At 45.7% G+C, this 13,801-nt stretch overlaps 1 protein-coding gene across 17 annotated transcripts in view; it reads left to right on the forward strand.

Annotated features, from left to right (window-relative positions):
* Positions 1-13,801, forward strand: part of LOC137428471 (uncharacterized) — a 165,804-nt gene that overhangs the window by 111,116 nt on the left and 40,887 nt on the right. For 7 of the 17 annotated variants that reach the window (XM_078778261.1, XM_078778268.1, XM_078778272.1 and 4 more), the window contains one exon: positions 2,047-5,070. The exons of 9 other annotated variants lie outside the window; for them this stretch is intronic. In XM_078778261.1, the coding sequence (XP_078634387.1) occupies positions 2,047-3,401 (1,355 nt within the window). In that variant the 3' untranslated portion in view covers positions 3,402-5,070. Of the gene's footprint in view, positions 1-2,046; positions 5,071-13,452; positions 13,645-13,801 lie in introns of those variants that run through there. One more of the 17 variants, XM_078778258.1, reaches the window with a different exon arrangement.

Genomic DNA, 13,801 nt, shown 5'->3' on the forward strand with positions numbered 1-13,801 from the left:
GGCATTCCACAACTCCTCAGGATCCCCTGAAGCATCCAGACCCCCCAAAACCTCACTCAACCTGCTCGCAAACTCCTCAACTACCCTATCCTCCTTGAGCTTTCCCACATCCAGCCTAAGCTGGGATGATAGCATTCTCTCGGATTTTAGCTGCAACTTCAGAGTTGCTACAACAAGCCTGTGGTCAGTGTTGAGGAACTGAGCACTCCGGTAGACCCTGCAGTTCTGGAGCATCCACCATCGGCCATCAATGAGCACATGAACAATCTCCTTCGCCACACAACCAGCATTGGAATACTATGTCCAGCGATGAGGCTGGGGCGCTGAAACCATGAGCCAGCCACCCTAAGTCCATTACTTATTGCAAAGCCAAGAAACAGTGCTATTCTGGTTCACAGTTCCAGATCCATGGGGACCAACACATGTGTCATAACCATCCCTATCAGTGCCAGTCGATGCATTGAAATCCCCCAAGATGAGAAGAGTATCTCTCCTGGGGCACTGATCAACCACAGACTCGAGCGTGGTGGAGAACGCGTCCTTCACAGTGAGATCACTTTCCTCAGTCGGAGCATATACAGAGACCAGGAAAATGACACCCAAGGAGTGACGAATCCTCAGTCTCATAATACGCCCGTTGACCGGTGTTACCTCGACTATCATGGGAGTCAGCTTATTGGACACAGCTATAGCAACTCCTTGGGCATGGTAACTATCAAACCAACCAGACCAGCAGCAGGTGTAATGACCCACCATGATCTCATCACTATTCGGCCTCCGAACCCCAGAAAGTGCTGCAACACTGATGTTCAAGCGCTGGAGCTCATGATGGCAGAGACAGCAGAGACAACAACGAAAATCCTCTCTTTGAGTGAAAATGTTCCAGGCACCCACCCGAAAGGACCGCCTCGGGTTAACCCAAGGAGACGTCTGGTGGACGACACCTCAGCACCACCCCAACATACACCTCCTCAACCCAACCCAGGAAAGTTACCCCATGCTTTTCCTCTTATTATCAAATAACGTGGGTCCCGTAGGCTTTGCCACAATCCCATTATCCGGTGAACTGCCCTGCGAAGATCCATAGAGGGCGTTTTTTTTAGTTGCGTTCTTTGTGGGTGTTGCAGAATGATGTGTTTTTATGGTGGCCGGAGTGCAAATCCTGCCCCCAACCTCCTGGAAAGAGGTAACCTGACTGCAGGAGGACATCAGCAGACACATTTGGGCACCAGATATGGATGGCCGTTGGCTCAAAGGGAGCTCCTCCACCCTTTAAACAGGTCTTGTTTTAGCCCTGCGAGGTGTCCAAATCCAAACACTCTCTGGGGCGACTAGAACAGGTGGGAAAAAACCTTTTCTGACCGCATCCACTTTCTGATGGTATTTCAGGGGCCTCCACATGTATAATGACTTCATGCAATGACTTTTAATGTGGGCGTGGGAAAAGAAAATGCAACAACGAAATGCTGTATTAATAACGGTCATTGTGATGCACTTTCGCATCATGTATAAAGGAAAGATCTGGGTGAAATTGAGTGGGTGATTGTTTTGGTTTTGGCTCAATGAGGCATACACTCGCTGCTCACGTACATGAAACATTCATCCAAGATTAAAACATGGACCACACATATGACCACACATATGGGACAAGAAGTGCTGTGCACGTGAAACAATTACACCCTATGAAAAACAGGTGAAAAGCCTCTCTTACCTTCGCCAACACATCTTATGAAACTCCAACCCACCACACAAGGGGAAGGAGCTATTCTCATCTTACACGATGGAAATAACCACACTGAGGGACCTGTATGGTGGTTGCCATTGCCTCTGAGTGGTTTCCTAAAACCGCAACAGGATGAATATCTTGGGGAAAACCCAAACTTTTGTACTGTGCTGTAAATTTACATTAAGAATATTTTAAAAAACTTTTTTGCAGTGTAACAAATAGACATGTACATGTTCGCGTCCGTTTTTCAGAATTATATTACGAGTGTTGAACAAAAGAAGGTTATTTTTTTTACAGGTCATGTGATGTTGTATTTACAGGTGGATCCATTGAATCTACAAGGGAGACTGCACTTACTTTTATGAATAGCGCAGGCACAGGCCTGCAGGACTCGCCAACTGAAAGAAAGAGGACTTTTTACAAACACAACAAAAAGGATAATGAATTGTTTGCTCGTAATAATTTACACCAGGCTCACAAAGAAGAGAAAGATGAACACCCATGCAAATGCAAAAATTGTGTAAATTCCTTCAGTCACTCATCCAGCTTGACATCACACCTGAAAAAACACAATGGTGAACGCCCATACAAATGCACAACTTGTGGAAAAGCTTTTAGTCGGTTATTCACCCTTAAAACACACATGATCATTCACAATGGTGAACACCCATACAAATGCACAAGTTGTGGAAAAGCTTTTAATCATTCGTGCAACCTTAAAACGCACATGAGAATTCACAATGGTGAACGCCCGTACAAATGTACAAGTTGTGGAAAATCTTTTAATCAATCAGCCGCCCTTAAATCACACATGAGAATTCACAATGGTGAATGCCCACACAAATGCACAAGTTGTGGAAAATCTTTTAATCAATCATCCAACCTTAAATCACACATGAGAATTCACAATGGTGAACGCCCACACAAATGCACAAGTTGTGGAAAATCTTTTAATTATTCATGCAACCTTAAATCACACATGAGAATTCACAATGATGAACGCCCATACAAATGCACAAGTTGTGGAAAATCTTTTGGTCGGTCATCCCACCTTAAATCACACATGATAATTCACAGTGGTGAACATCCATACAAATGCACAAGTTGTGGAAAATCTTTCAATCATTCATCCACCCTCACAAGGCACATGAGAATTCACAATGGTGAACGCCCATACAAATGCACAAGTTGTGGAAAATCTTTTAATCAGTCATCCACCCTAAAAACACACATGACAATTCACAATGGTGAACGCCCATACAAATGCACAAGTTGTGGAAAATCTTTTAATGACTCATCCACCCTTAAAACACACTTAACAATTCACAATGGTGAGCGCCCATATGAATGCACAATATGTGGAAAATCTTTTAATCGGCCATCCATCCTTAAAACACACATGACAATTCACAATGGTGAACGCCCATACATATGCACAATTTGTGGAAAATCCTTTAATCATTCATCCACCCTGAAAACACACATAAGAATTCACAGTGGAGAATGCCCATACAAATGCACAAGTTGTGGAAAATCTTTTAATCATTCATTCACCCTTACAAGGCACATGAGAATTCACAATGATGAACGTCCATACAAATGCACAGTTTGCAGAGGTTCTTTTAATCAATCTTCCACCCTAAAAACACACATGAGAATTCACAACAGAGAATGACCGTACAAATGTACAGTTTGTAGAGAATCTTTCAATCGGTCATACCACCTGAAAAAAAAACACGTGGAAATTCACAATGGAGAACAAGGAGATTACCAACAAAGAGAATATTCATGCAAATGCAAAATTTGTGTGAAATCATTCATTAAATCATGTGAGCACATGAAACACTTAATTTTGCCGTTTTATATGTTGCCGAGGCTCATGGAAGAGATTGAAGAGACTTGGAGAAAGACAAAAGAGCAGGGAAATATAAAAAAAAGAGTTGAACAGATTGGGGATAGACAAAAAAGGATCACTGGTATGGCTAAGAAGAGGCCAGCTCAACTGGGAATGAGAACGAATCATTATTAACTAGCCGAAACCCGTGGAACATCCACGGAAGGGAGGATGTGGTGTATGGATAGAGTGTACCATTATGGGTGGCATAGGGGATTTGCTTGACCGAGTAAGAGTTAGGCAGAAAGATGAGAATGAAGAGTGCGTATAAGAACAACGTATTTATTGCAATCTACTTAAATGACAACGCTACGATATACTTTTGAAAAATGAATGGATTCGTAATCGGAATCGGCATAGCACCACTCTGAGATTGTCCACTCAGGATTGTCCACTCAGAAATTTTCCGGTCTTTGGTCAGCACGCGCATCGATTTTGACCCTGCGCGTCAACAATTTTTTTTTTTTTCAAATTTCCAACGGTACCAACAGCAGCGCGCGCCGTCTATATAATATAGAGCACATCATACATTATAGAGCACATTAAACATAAACATTGCCGCGCTGCTTCAAATATTCGCGTATTCTTGAGGCGGCGCTGAGACTAGATAATTCCAATTAAGTGAGCCGTGACGTCACGTTCTCGCCAAAAACTCGATTTCGAGCGTGAGGAGCCATATAATGTATGCATGTTGCCGGGCCGGCGCGCTATCTCGGGAAATACGGGTCTGTGAGGGTCGCCATTGGTATCGACGTTCGCGCACCGTTCTCCCATATACTACAAAGTACGTTTAGTTTGGATACAATGTTTGGTCCAAATTTGGTCCAAAAGTACGTTTGGTCCAAATTGCTCCAAAAGTACGTTTGGTCCAAATCCAACGAGCCGTTCCAAAGATATGAGTAGTTATGTGTGCCGTGCCGTCATGAATCCAATCGGCTGGATATTGTCATTTATTGAAATGAAGACGTTCTTTGTCGGGTACCAGAAGGCCTAGAGAGCTGCGGGTGGTCTCGTTAGTTAAGCCTGGATCCTATCTCGTTTGTCATGAATTTCTAAGTGTCTGTGTTAATCTGGTTTGAATGGGAGAAGAGATCGTGGGAGACCATCGGCATGGATTCAAGCGCTTCCGCATTAGCCCAGCTGCGAATGCGCCGATTTGAACCACGCCTTACAGCCCATCTGCGCATCTGCAGCTTTGATACTCATGCAGCGTGTCATCCCGTACATGAAGATTGGTCCAGGGGTGTAGTCATTTGCGCATGCGCGGTTTTTTTCAGCATTAAAATGCTTCGGCAATCGCCTGTTGGACCACTTGCGCATGCGCAGTGTTGATGCGATCGACGCATTGGAATGTTTGACGGTACGGCGAGGCGATCTCGAGAACGAAATGGCAGTCTATGATATGCTTGAAGAACTTAATGATTTTCAGAATAAATACATTTTAAAATAACTTATGACACTTGTGTTCATTATTTACAAAAAGGCCGACCTGTCCCATTGGCTGTCTTTAATTTTCCTATGGACGGCGCCACTGCAGATGAGGAGGACCGCAAGGCTTGAGGACACAAAAAACAACACCTTTATATGTGCAATCCATGCTTTTCAAAAAAAAGAAAAAAAAAAACTGCATCGCCGCATCAATTCTGGAACATTGGTCTGACCAGAGACCAGCAATATATTTTTTTCGGCCTTGTCACTAGTTTTTTTTTTTATTGTTGAAGGCTCCATTCATGTACCATAAGCCCTCATCGAGACCAGGCCTTAAATAAATGAGCTGTATTGATATAAACTTGAAGAAAGAGAGAATAGTCTGAGTTTTTGAAGAAAGAAAAAATGCTTTTTGGAAAGGGGAAGCTTGTGTTTGGAAATACATGGGAAAGTAAATAAGTAGTTAAAAATGTGGGTCCTGAAGCACACTAAAATTTAACATTGAAGTCATGGAGAAAATTAAGGTTAATTATTGACTCGCTGGATTTTCATTGAGATAATCCTCCAATTCATTCCCATCCTCAAGATTTCAAGATGTTCAACAGACATTCGCTGATGCTCATTCTCACTCACTACGTTAGTTCGCTGTCAGTCGGCGCATTCAAGACCCCATTCTCCTACTACTTGTGGTGGAAGAAAAAAATGGGGGAAGAGGGAATTGGGGAGGGGGACTGCATTTGATTATACTCACTAAGTGGACCAATGAATATTTGTTTGCTTTATTTTGGGGAATAATTTAATTTTCTTATGACACTCATCACCATCAAGTATATTAACACACAATATGTTGGAACTTGGTTCTTAGTGCAAGTATCTTTGTTGAGCAGAGATGAAATGGCTAAATCACCAAGAAATTTTATTTTAAGCAAAGAAGCATCCATAAATATTCCCTTGTTAATGGAGCACTGTTATAATATGGAGAAACCCCAAACAATTATGAAGTTTAAAAAGTTTGTTAATGAACCAAAATTTATCCAGGAGGCTGTGGAACAATGTGATAGATACTTTAAAACAGCTCGAAATAACTCCTTTAAGAAATCGACCCCACTAACTATGAGACTTTGGTGCGCAATACAAGGTGAAAAGAGGAACCCATTTTTAAGAACAACTCTTATAGTCCAGGATATAATCTACAATCCTCATGTTGTCCAGGAGGATTGTAGTCCAGGATATAATCTATATATATAAAACACACTTTGTGTGTGTGTGTGTGTGTGTGTGTGTGTGTGTGTGTGTGTGTGTGTGTGTGTGTGTGTGTGTGTGTGTGTGTGTGTGTGATGTTACCGATAGACTCCTAAACGGAGAGGCTCACGTGCTTGATATTTGGCACAAACATGGCCATTGAGGTAAGAACATGGCCGACCTAAAAATTTATTTCATAATATTTTAAAACCATATTTTTACCTCAGCGCATTTCAGCGAGGAATATTATGCACCGAATCTGACCGGTCGCAGAGCAGCGCGCTGATTCGCTCAGAGCGATCACGTGATGTTCCTGGCTGCCATTAACTCAGTTACGCGTTCGTACGTATTTCAGAGCGAAAAGCAATTGCCTTTTTTCACATTTCAGCGACGAACATTGCCATTCACACCACAGAGGTTTTTTTCCCTTTCATCTTTAGATCCATATTTTTTGCCATAATGTAGCGCATTATGGTTCTCTCGAGCTCGAGTTAGCCAATCACCTGGGAGCATGAGGCCACGTTGGCCACGCCCACGACACGACGCAGAGTTGCAATCGATCGCTCAGAGCGATCAAGTGATGTTCCTTGCCGCGCAATTGCGTTTTTTCACATTTGAGCGACGAACATTGCCATTCACAGCACATAGGTTTTTTTTTCTTTCATCTTCAGATCCATATTTTTTGCCATAACGTAGCGCATTATGGCTCTCTCGAGCTCGAGTTAGCCAATCACCTGGGAGCACGAGGCCACGTTGGCCACGCCCACGACAGGACGCAGAGTTGCAATCGTGCGTTTGCGTCGTTTCTTACCACGTGTAAACGTGGTATTTTGTCTACGAGTATTTTGAATTTGGTATTTTGAATTTGTCTACGAGTGAGTGACTGGAAGACTGACTGTGATAAAGGCAATGGCACCGAAGAAAAGAAATTTGTCACGTTCAACCTCCCGAGCAAGGAAAATCGCTGATCGGAGACTCCATGAAGCCGATGAAGGTACTTTTCACCATCGACAAGCCAATCAAGAACGTGTCTCTACATTCAGACAGCGAGAGACAGAAGATGAGACAGAGGCACGTCTAAACGCCAATCAACAATGTCTGGCGAGGGCCAGACAGCGAGAGACAGAAGATGGGACAGAGGCACGTCTGAACGCTAATCAACAACTGCCATTTTTTTAAATATAAAAATCTCATTTCAAAAAAAAAAATACAAAAAAATCTCACAATGATGACATATAATTCACAGAAAACGCTGAAGCAACCGTGTAATGTTGCGGTGCTGTTTAACTCTGAGTGAGAATAGTTCTAAATTTTAAAAACTTTCATCTGATATTTGTGATTTATTTCAAACAAACTGTATTTCCCATCTACACGGCCATGTATTCCTATTAACGTTATTTAAAGTACATAAATTGTGTGGATTACGTCATTTGTGGATGTGATGAATTGCCAGTAACCATCTATATGCCTCCTCTCCCCCTCCCCCTCCCACTCCCCCTCCCCCTCCCCCTCCCCCTCCCCCTCTCCTCCCCCTCCCCCCTTCCCCGCCTCGCCCCCATCCCCCTCCCCCTCCCCTCCCCCCTCCTGCCCTCCCCCCTCCAATCCTCCACCCTCCCACCCCTCTCCCCTCCCATCCCTCCCCCCCACCCTCCCCCCCATTCCCCTCCTCTCCCCTTCCCCCTCCCCTCCCCTCCCCTGCCCGGCAATGCCGGGTACTTCTGATAGTAAGTTATATATAAGTTATATAGTTATATAATAAGTTATATAGGTAGATATAAGTTAATATAGAATAGGTACACCGTATCCCTGCATGTCGTAAGAGACGACTAAGAGGGTTGGCATCAGGAAGGGCATCCGGCCATAAAAACATTGCCTCAAAAAGAGAACCATGACGATTACAACTACATATGGGCAGGGTGCAGCCTGAAGTGGAGATCGGTTTCTGAGGTTTGGGACATGGAATGTAGGGACAATGACAGGGAGATCAGGAGAAGTGGTGGAAGTATTGGTCAGAAGAAGAGTGGACATATGTTGTGTGCAAGAGACGAGATGGAAGGGAAGTGGTGTGAGAATGGTGAAGAGTAGGCAGGGACAGAAATACAAGTTTATGTGGCAAGGGTGCCTGGAGGGCGTGAATGGTGTTGGTGTCCTGTTTTCTGAGGAGTTTGTAGACAGTGTGGTGAGTGTGACGAGAGTGAGTGATAGGTTGATGATGGTGAAAATGATGATTGGAAAGCTCTTGGTGAACGTCATCTCGGGATATGCTCCGCAGCTTGGTCGAAGCGATGAAGAGAAGGACAAGTTCTGGTGTGCGATAGAGAAGCTGATGGAAAACGTGAAAGATGAGGACGTTGTTGTGGTAGGAGGAGACCTAAATGGACATGTGGGAAGGAGTATGGATGGTTTTGAGGGAGTTCATGGGGGTTACGGATATGGTGTGAGAAATGGAGAAGGTGAAAGGATTTTGGAGTTTGCTGATGGAGCTGATTTGTTGATTTGTAATACTCAGTTCCAGAAAGAGGATAATAAGCTTGTTACATACACGTCAGGTGGGTCGACGACAACCGTTGACTACCTGCTGGTGTGGAGGCGAGATAGAGGGCACCTCCGGGACACAAAGGTGATCCCGGGGGAGGAGGCTGTTTCACAGCACCACTTTCACAGCACCACTTGGTTGTCTGCGACATAAGGGTGAAAAGTGCGAGGAGAGCTCGGCGGGTGAAGTACCAACCGAGAATGAAGGTGTGGAGGTTGAAAGAGGTGACAGTAAGGGAGGCATTAAAAGAGAGGCTGAGTAGGGTAGAGGATGATGTGGTTGAGCTTGAAAGTGGTTGGATGTCAATGAAAGCTAGTCTGTTGGGAGCCGTTGGTGAGGTATGTGGATGGACAAAAGGACCACCGAGGCCCTCGGAAACATGGTGGTGGGATGATGAAGTTGGAAAGAGGATTGACGAGAAGAGGAAGAAGTTCAAGGAGTGGCAGAAGGTGAAGGGTACGGGAGCAGAAACAGCAGAGGATGAAAGTTATAAGGCAGCCAGGAAGGCTGCAAAGAAAGAGGTAGCAAAGGCGCAGGAGGCATGTCGGAAAATGTTCGGAGAACGCTTGGATTCGGAAGAGGGTCAGAAAGCAGTATTCAGGATTGCAAAGCAGATAGCGAAAGAGAGGTGTGATGGGGGTGAGTTGCTTGAAGGATGAAGTGGGACAAATTGTTGTCGACCCAGATGGAATTAAAGGAAGATGGAAAAGATATATGGAAATGCTGTTGAATACAGAGAATGAATGGGGTGGCAACATAGAGAGTAACCCAGTTTTAGGACCGGTAGAGAAGATAACTGAGAAGGAAGTTGAGGAAGCGATAAAAGCAATGAAGGGTAGAAAAGCGGGAGGGCCGACAGGAGTTGTGGGAGATATGTTGAAGGCAGCAGGAAGTTGGGGTGTGAAGAGAATGACAGAGATCTGTAAGCTGGTGGTGAAAGAAGTCCACATTCCAGTGGATTGGGAACTGAGTACCCTCGTCCCTCTATACAAGGGGAAAGGTGACCCTCTGGAGTGTGGCTCGTACCCAGCAATAAAGTTATTGGAGCATGGAATGAAGGTATTGGAAAGGGTGTTGGAGAGGAGGATAAGGAAGAAAGTGAAGATCGACGAAATGCAGTTTGGATTTATGCCAGGAAGAGGAACGACAGACGCGCTTTTCATTGTGAGGCAGTTGCAGGAGAAGTACATGGAGAAGAGGAAGAAGTTGTTTCTTGGGTTTGTTGATCTGGAGAAAGCATTCGATAGGGTTCCATGCAAAGTATTGACATGGGCATTGAGGAAGTTAGGAGTTGAATGGTTGATCAGAGTAGTGATGGCAATGTACAAAAGAGCGCGCACAGCTGTAAGGACGAAGGACGGGAACAGTGGTGAATTTGAGGTGAAGGTGGGAGTGCATCAGGGGTCAGTACTAAGTCCACTACTATTTGTAGCTGTGATGGAGGTGCTGGCTCAGAACGTAAAGGAGGGTTTACCGTGGGAGTTGTTGTATGCAGATGATCTGGTGCTGATTGCGGAAAGTATGGATGGACTGAAGGAAAAGATGAACAAGTGGAAGGAATGTATGGAGGCAAAAGGTCTGAAGGTGAATATCGGAAAGACAAAGGTGATGGCAAGTGGTAAAGCATGTGGTGAGGTGGAAAGAACTGGGCAGTGGCCCGGTGCTGTGTGTAGGAAGGGTGTCGGAGTGACCTCCATTCAATGTACAATGTGCGCTGAGTGGGTTCATCAAAAATGTAGTGGTCTGAGAGGGTCATTAACCAGTGTGGCAGCTACATTCAAATGTAAGGTGTGCACAGAGGGAGCTGCAGACGGAGGAAATGTTGAGTTGGATCTTGGAGACTGCATGAAGCTGGAAGGTGTGAAAACATTTTGCTACCTCGGAGACATGCTGAATGGAGAAGGTGGATCAGACTCGGCAACAGTTGCCGGAGTGAGATGTGCATGGAAGAAGTTTCGGGAACTGAGTGGTGTGCTGATGATGAGGGGAGTGTCGTTGAAGCTGAAGGGAAAGGTGTATGCTGCATGTGTGAGAAGTGTTATGATTTATGGGAGCGAGACATGGGTAATGAACGTAGAGCAGCAACGAAGGTTGGAAAGGGTGGAAATGCGAATGGTTCGACGGATGTGCGGAGTATCGTTGAGAGAGAGGAAGACAAATGATGAATTGCGAAAGATGTTGGGAAGAGAGCCTGTGATTGATGCTGTGAAGAGGAACAGATTGAGATGGTTTGGTCATGTGTTGAGGAAGGATGAAAGTGACTGGTTGAGAAGAGTGATGGAAATGAATGTAGAAGGAAGTAGAGGACAGGGAAGACCGAGAAAGACTTGGCTAAAGATGGTGGAAGAAGAAATGTGGGCAAGGGGGTCAACAAGGAGAGATGCAGAAAATAGGGCAAAATGGAGAAGATTGTCATGGGGACCGCAAGGCTAACCCCCGCTCTGGTAGGGAAAATGGCCTTTAAAATGCATGTTGTTGTGTTGTAGTCCAGGAATAAGCTATGTTTCTATATTCCTAGCTTCCAAACAACAACTTTAATCCTCCCATCCCTGCATCGAAGTGCATTGTGAAGTGTCAACCTACAGCTTTAAAGGGTATTACACTACATGACCAAAAGTATGTGGACACCCGAACATCGAACATCTCATTCCAAAACCATGGGCATTAATATGGAGTTGGTCCCCCCCCATTGCTGCTATAACAGCCTCCACTCTTCTGGGAAGGCTTTCCACTCAATGTTGGCACATTGCTATGGGGATTTGCATCCATTCAGCCACAAGAGCATCAGTGAGGTCCGACACTGATTTGGGGCGATAAGGCCTGGCTCACAGTCGGCATTCCAATTTATCCCAAAGTTGTTCAATGGGGTTGAGATTTGGGCTCTGTGCAGGCCAGTCAAGTTCTTACACACCGATCTCGACAAACCATTTCTGTATGGACCTCACTTTGTGCATGGGGGCATTGTCATGCTGATACAGGAAAGGGCCATCCCAAAACTGTTGCCACATAGGTGGAAGCACACAGTCATCAAGAATGTCATTGTATACTGTGGCGTTAAGATTTCCCTTCACTGGCACTAAGGCCGAGCCTGAACCATGAAAAACAGCCCTAGACAATTATTCCTCCTCCACCAACATTTACAGTTGGCACTAGGCATTCGGGAAGGTAGCGTTCTCCTGGAATCCACCAAACCCAGATTCGTCTGTCGGACTGCCTGGTGGTGAAGTGTGATTCATCACTCCAGAGAACGGTTTCCACTGCTCCAGAGTTCAATGGCGGTGAGCTTTACACCACTTCAGCCAACGCTTGGCATTGCGCATGGTGATCTTCGGCTTGTGTGCGGCTGCTCGGCCATGGAAATCCATTTTATGAAACTCCCAATGAACAGTTGTGCTGACCTTGCTTCCAGGCGCAGTTTGGAACTCGGTAGTGAGTGTTGCAACCGAGGACAGACGATTTGTACGCGCTTCAGCACTCGGTGGGTCCCGTTTTGTGAGCTTGTTGTGTGGCCTACCACTTCGCGGCTGAGCTGTTGTTGCTCCTGAACGTTTCCACTTCACAATAGCAGCACTTGCAGTTGACTGGGACAGCTCTAGCAGGGCAGAAATTTGACGAACTGACTTGTTGGAAAGGTGGCATCCCATGATGGTGCCATGTTGAAAATCACTGAGCTCTTCAGTACCACCCATTCTACAGCCAATGTTTGTCCATGGAGCTTGCATGGCTGTGTGCTTAATTATATATATCTGTCAGCAATAGGTGTGGCTGAAACAGCCGAATCCACTAATTATAAGGGGAGTCTGCATACTTTTGGTCATGTCGTGTATCTGCTTACCTGTGTCTTTTGTAATTCCTATGAATAAAATGAACCCAAGATTTCTTCCCCATTCATATTGTTACGGATCTTGGTTTCGGCACTCCCCTTACCGAGGGGGGTTTAATCACCTCGTCTATCACACTGGCCGTCCGAGTCCTGGAGCTATGACGTCACTCCCGGTCAGCGCTGAATCGGGTAGTCGGCCAATTATTCCTATGACCTAATTACCAGCGCCTTCCGGTAAGCGAGGAAATGAGCCCCGCCCGAGCCGTGGCTGTAATGGACACGCCGAGCGAAGCGAGCCACGACTCAGGCCGTTAACAAAAGGACTAAACCCGACTATAGCGGTTGGCCAAATCGCGCCACAGGTACTCAATTGGAGGAAGGGACTAAAGTGATCGGGGAAAGAAGAAACCAAAGTAAAGGAAGGACAGATATTTATTCACTATCTACAAAACCAAAACCAAGGAAGAAACGAAAGGTAGGACTGTACAGGAAGAGGAAGAAGCAGATACACAGGGCAACCTCAAAACAGTCTTATATTACAACCCCGGACAAAACAAACAGATTCACACGAACAGGGAATGGCAGGAAGGAATGGCTGGAAGGAGGAGAAGGTCCAGGCAGGGCAGGAAGGTCCGGGCAAATGCACAGCATCGAGGTTGGCTCCAGTCCACGCTCCGGGCTTGAGGCAAAACCCGGCGGCAGCTGCGCGTATATTTTCACGCGCGCTGACAATGTGAGTAGATTGCATAATGTCAGCGGACCCACTCTTCTGCCTCACGATCCTTTGCACTCATCTCCCTCAGCTCAGATCTTCTCACCTCATCTTCTCCTTCTCACCTCATCTCATCTTCTCACCTCATCTGCCGAAGCAGTCCCCCGCAACCGCTTTTATTGTCCGTTGTTGTATCAAGCCGTCGGCTCTGATGACACGCCTACCGGTCGGCTCACCTCGGCGCTGGTTGGCCGGCAAGGGCTCGCTGGCTCCACCTCTGATGGTGAGTTGATGTGCCACACCTTGTTCTTGTGTGCCGCCCCCTTTTTCTCGGCTTGAGACCGCATGTTCAATGGCGGCGTGGGGCCAACGACCGAATCAAGGCAAGGGGCAGTGAACGCTGCCCTACTGCTCCTGCACTTTGAAGAGCGGGAGAGATG

This window comes from Myxine glutinosa, chromosome 5, assembly GCF_964187855.1.
Source record: "Myxine glutinosa chromosome 5, kmMyxGlut1.1, whole genome shotgun sequence".
Lineage (NCBI taxonomy): Eukaryota > Metazoa > Chordata > Myxini > Myxiniformes > Myxinidae > Myxine > Myxine glutinosa.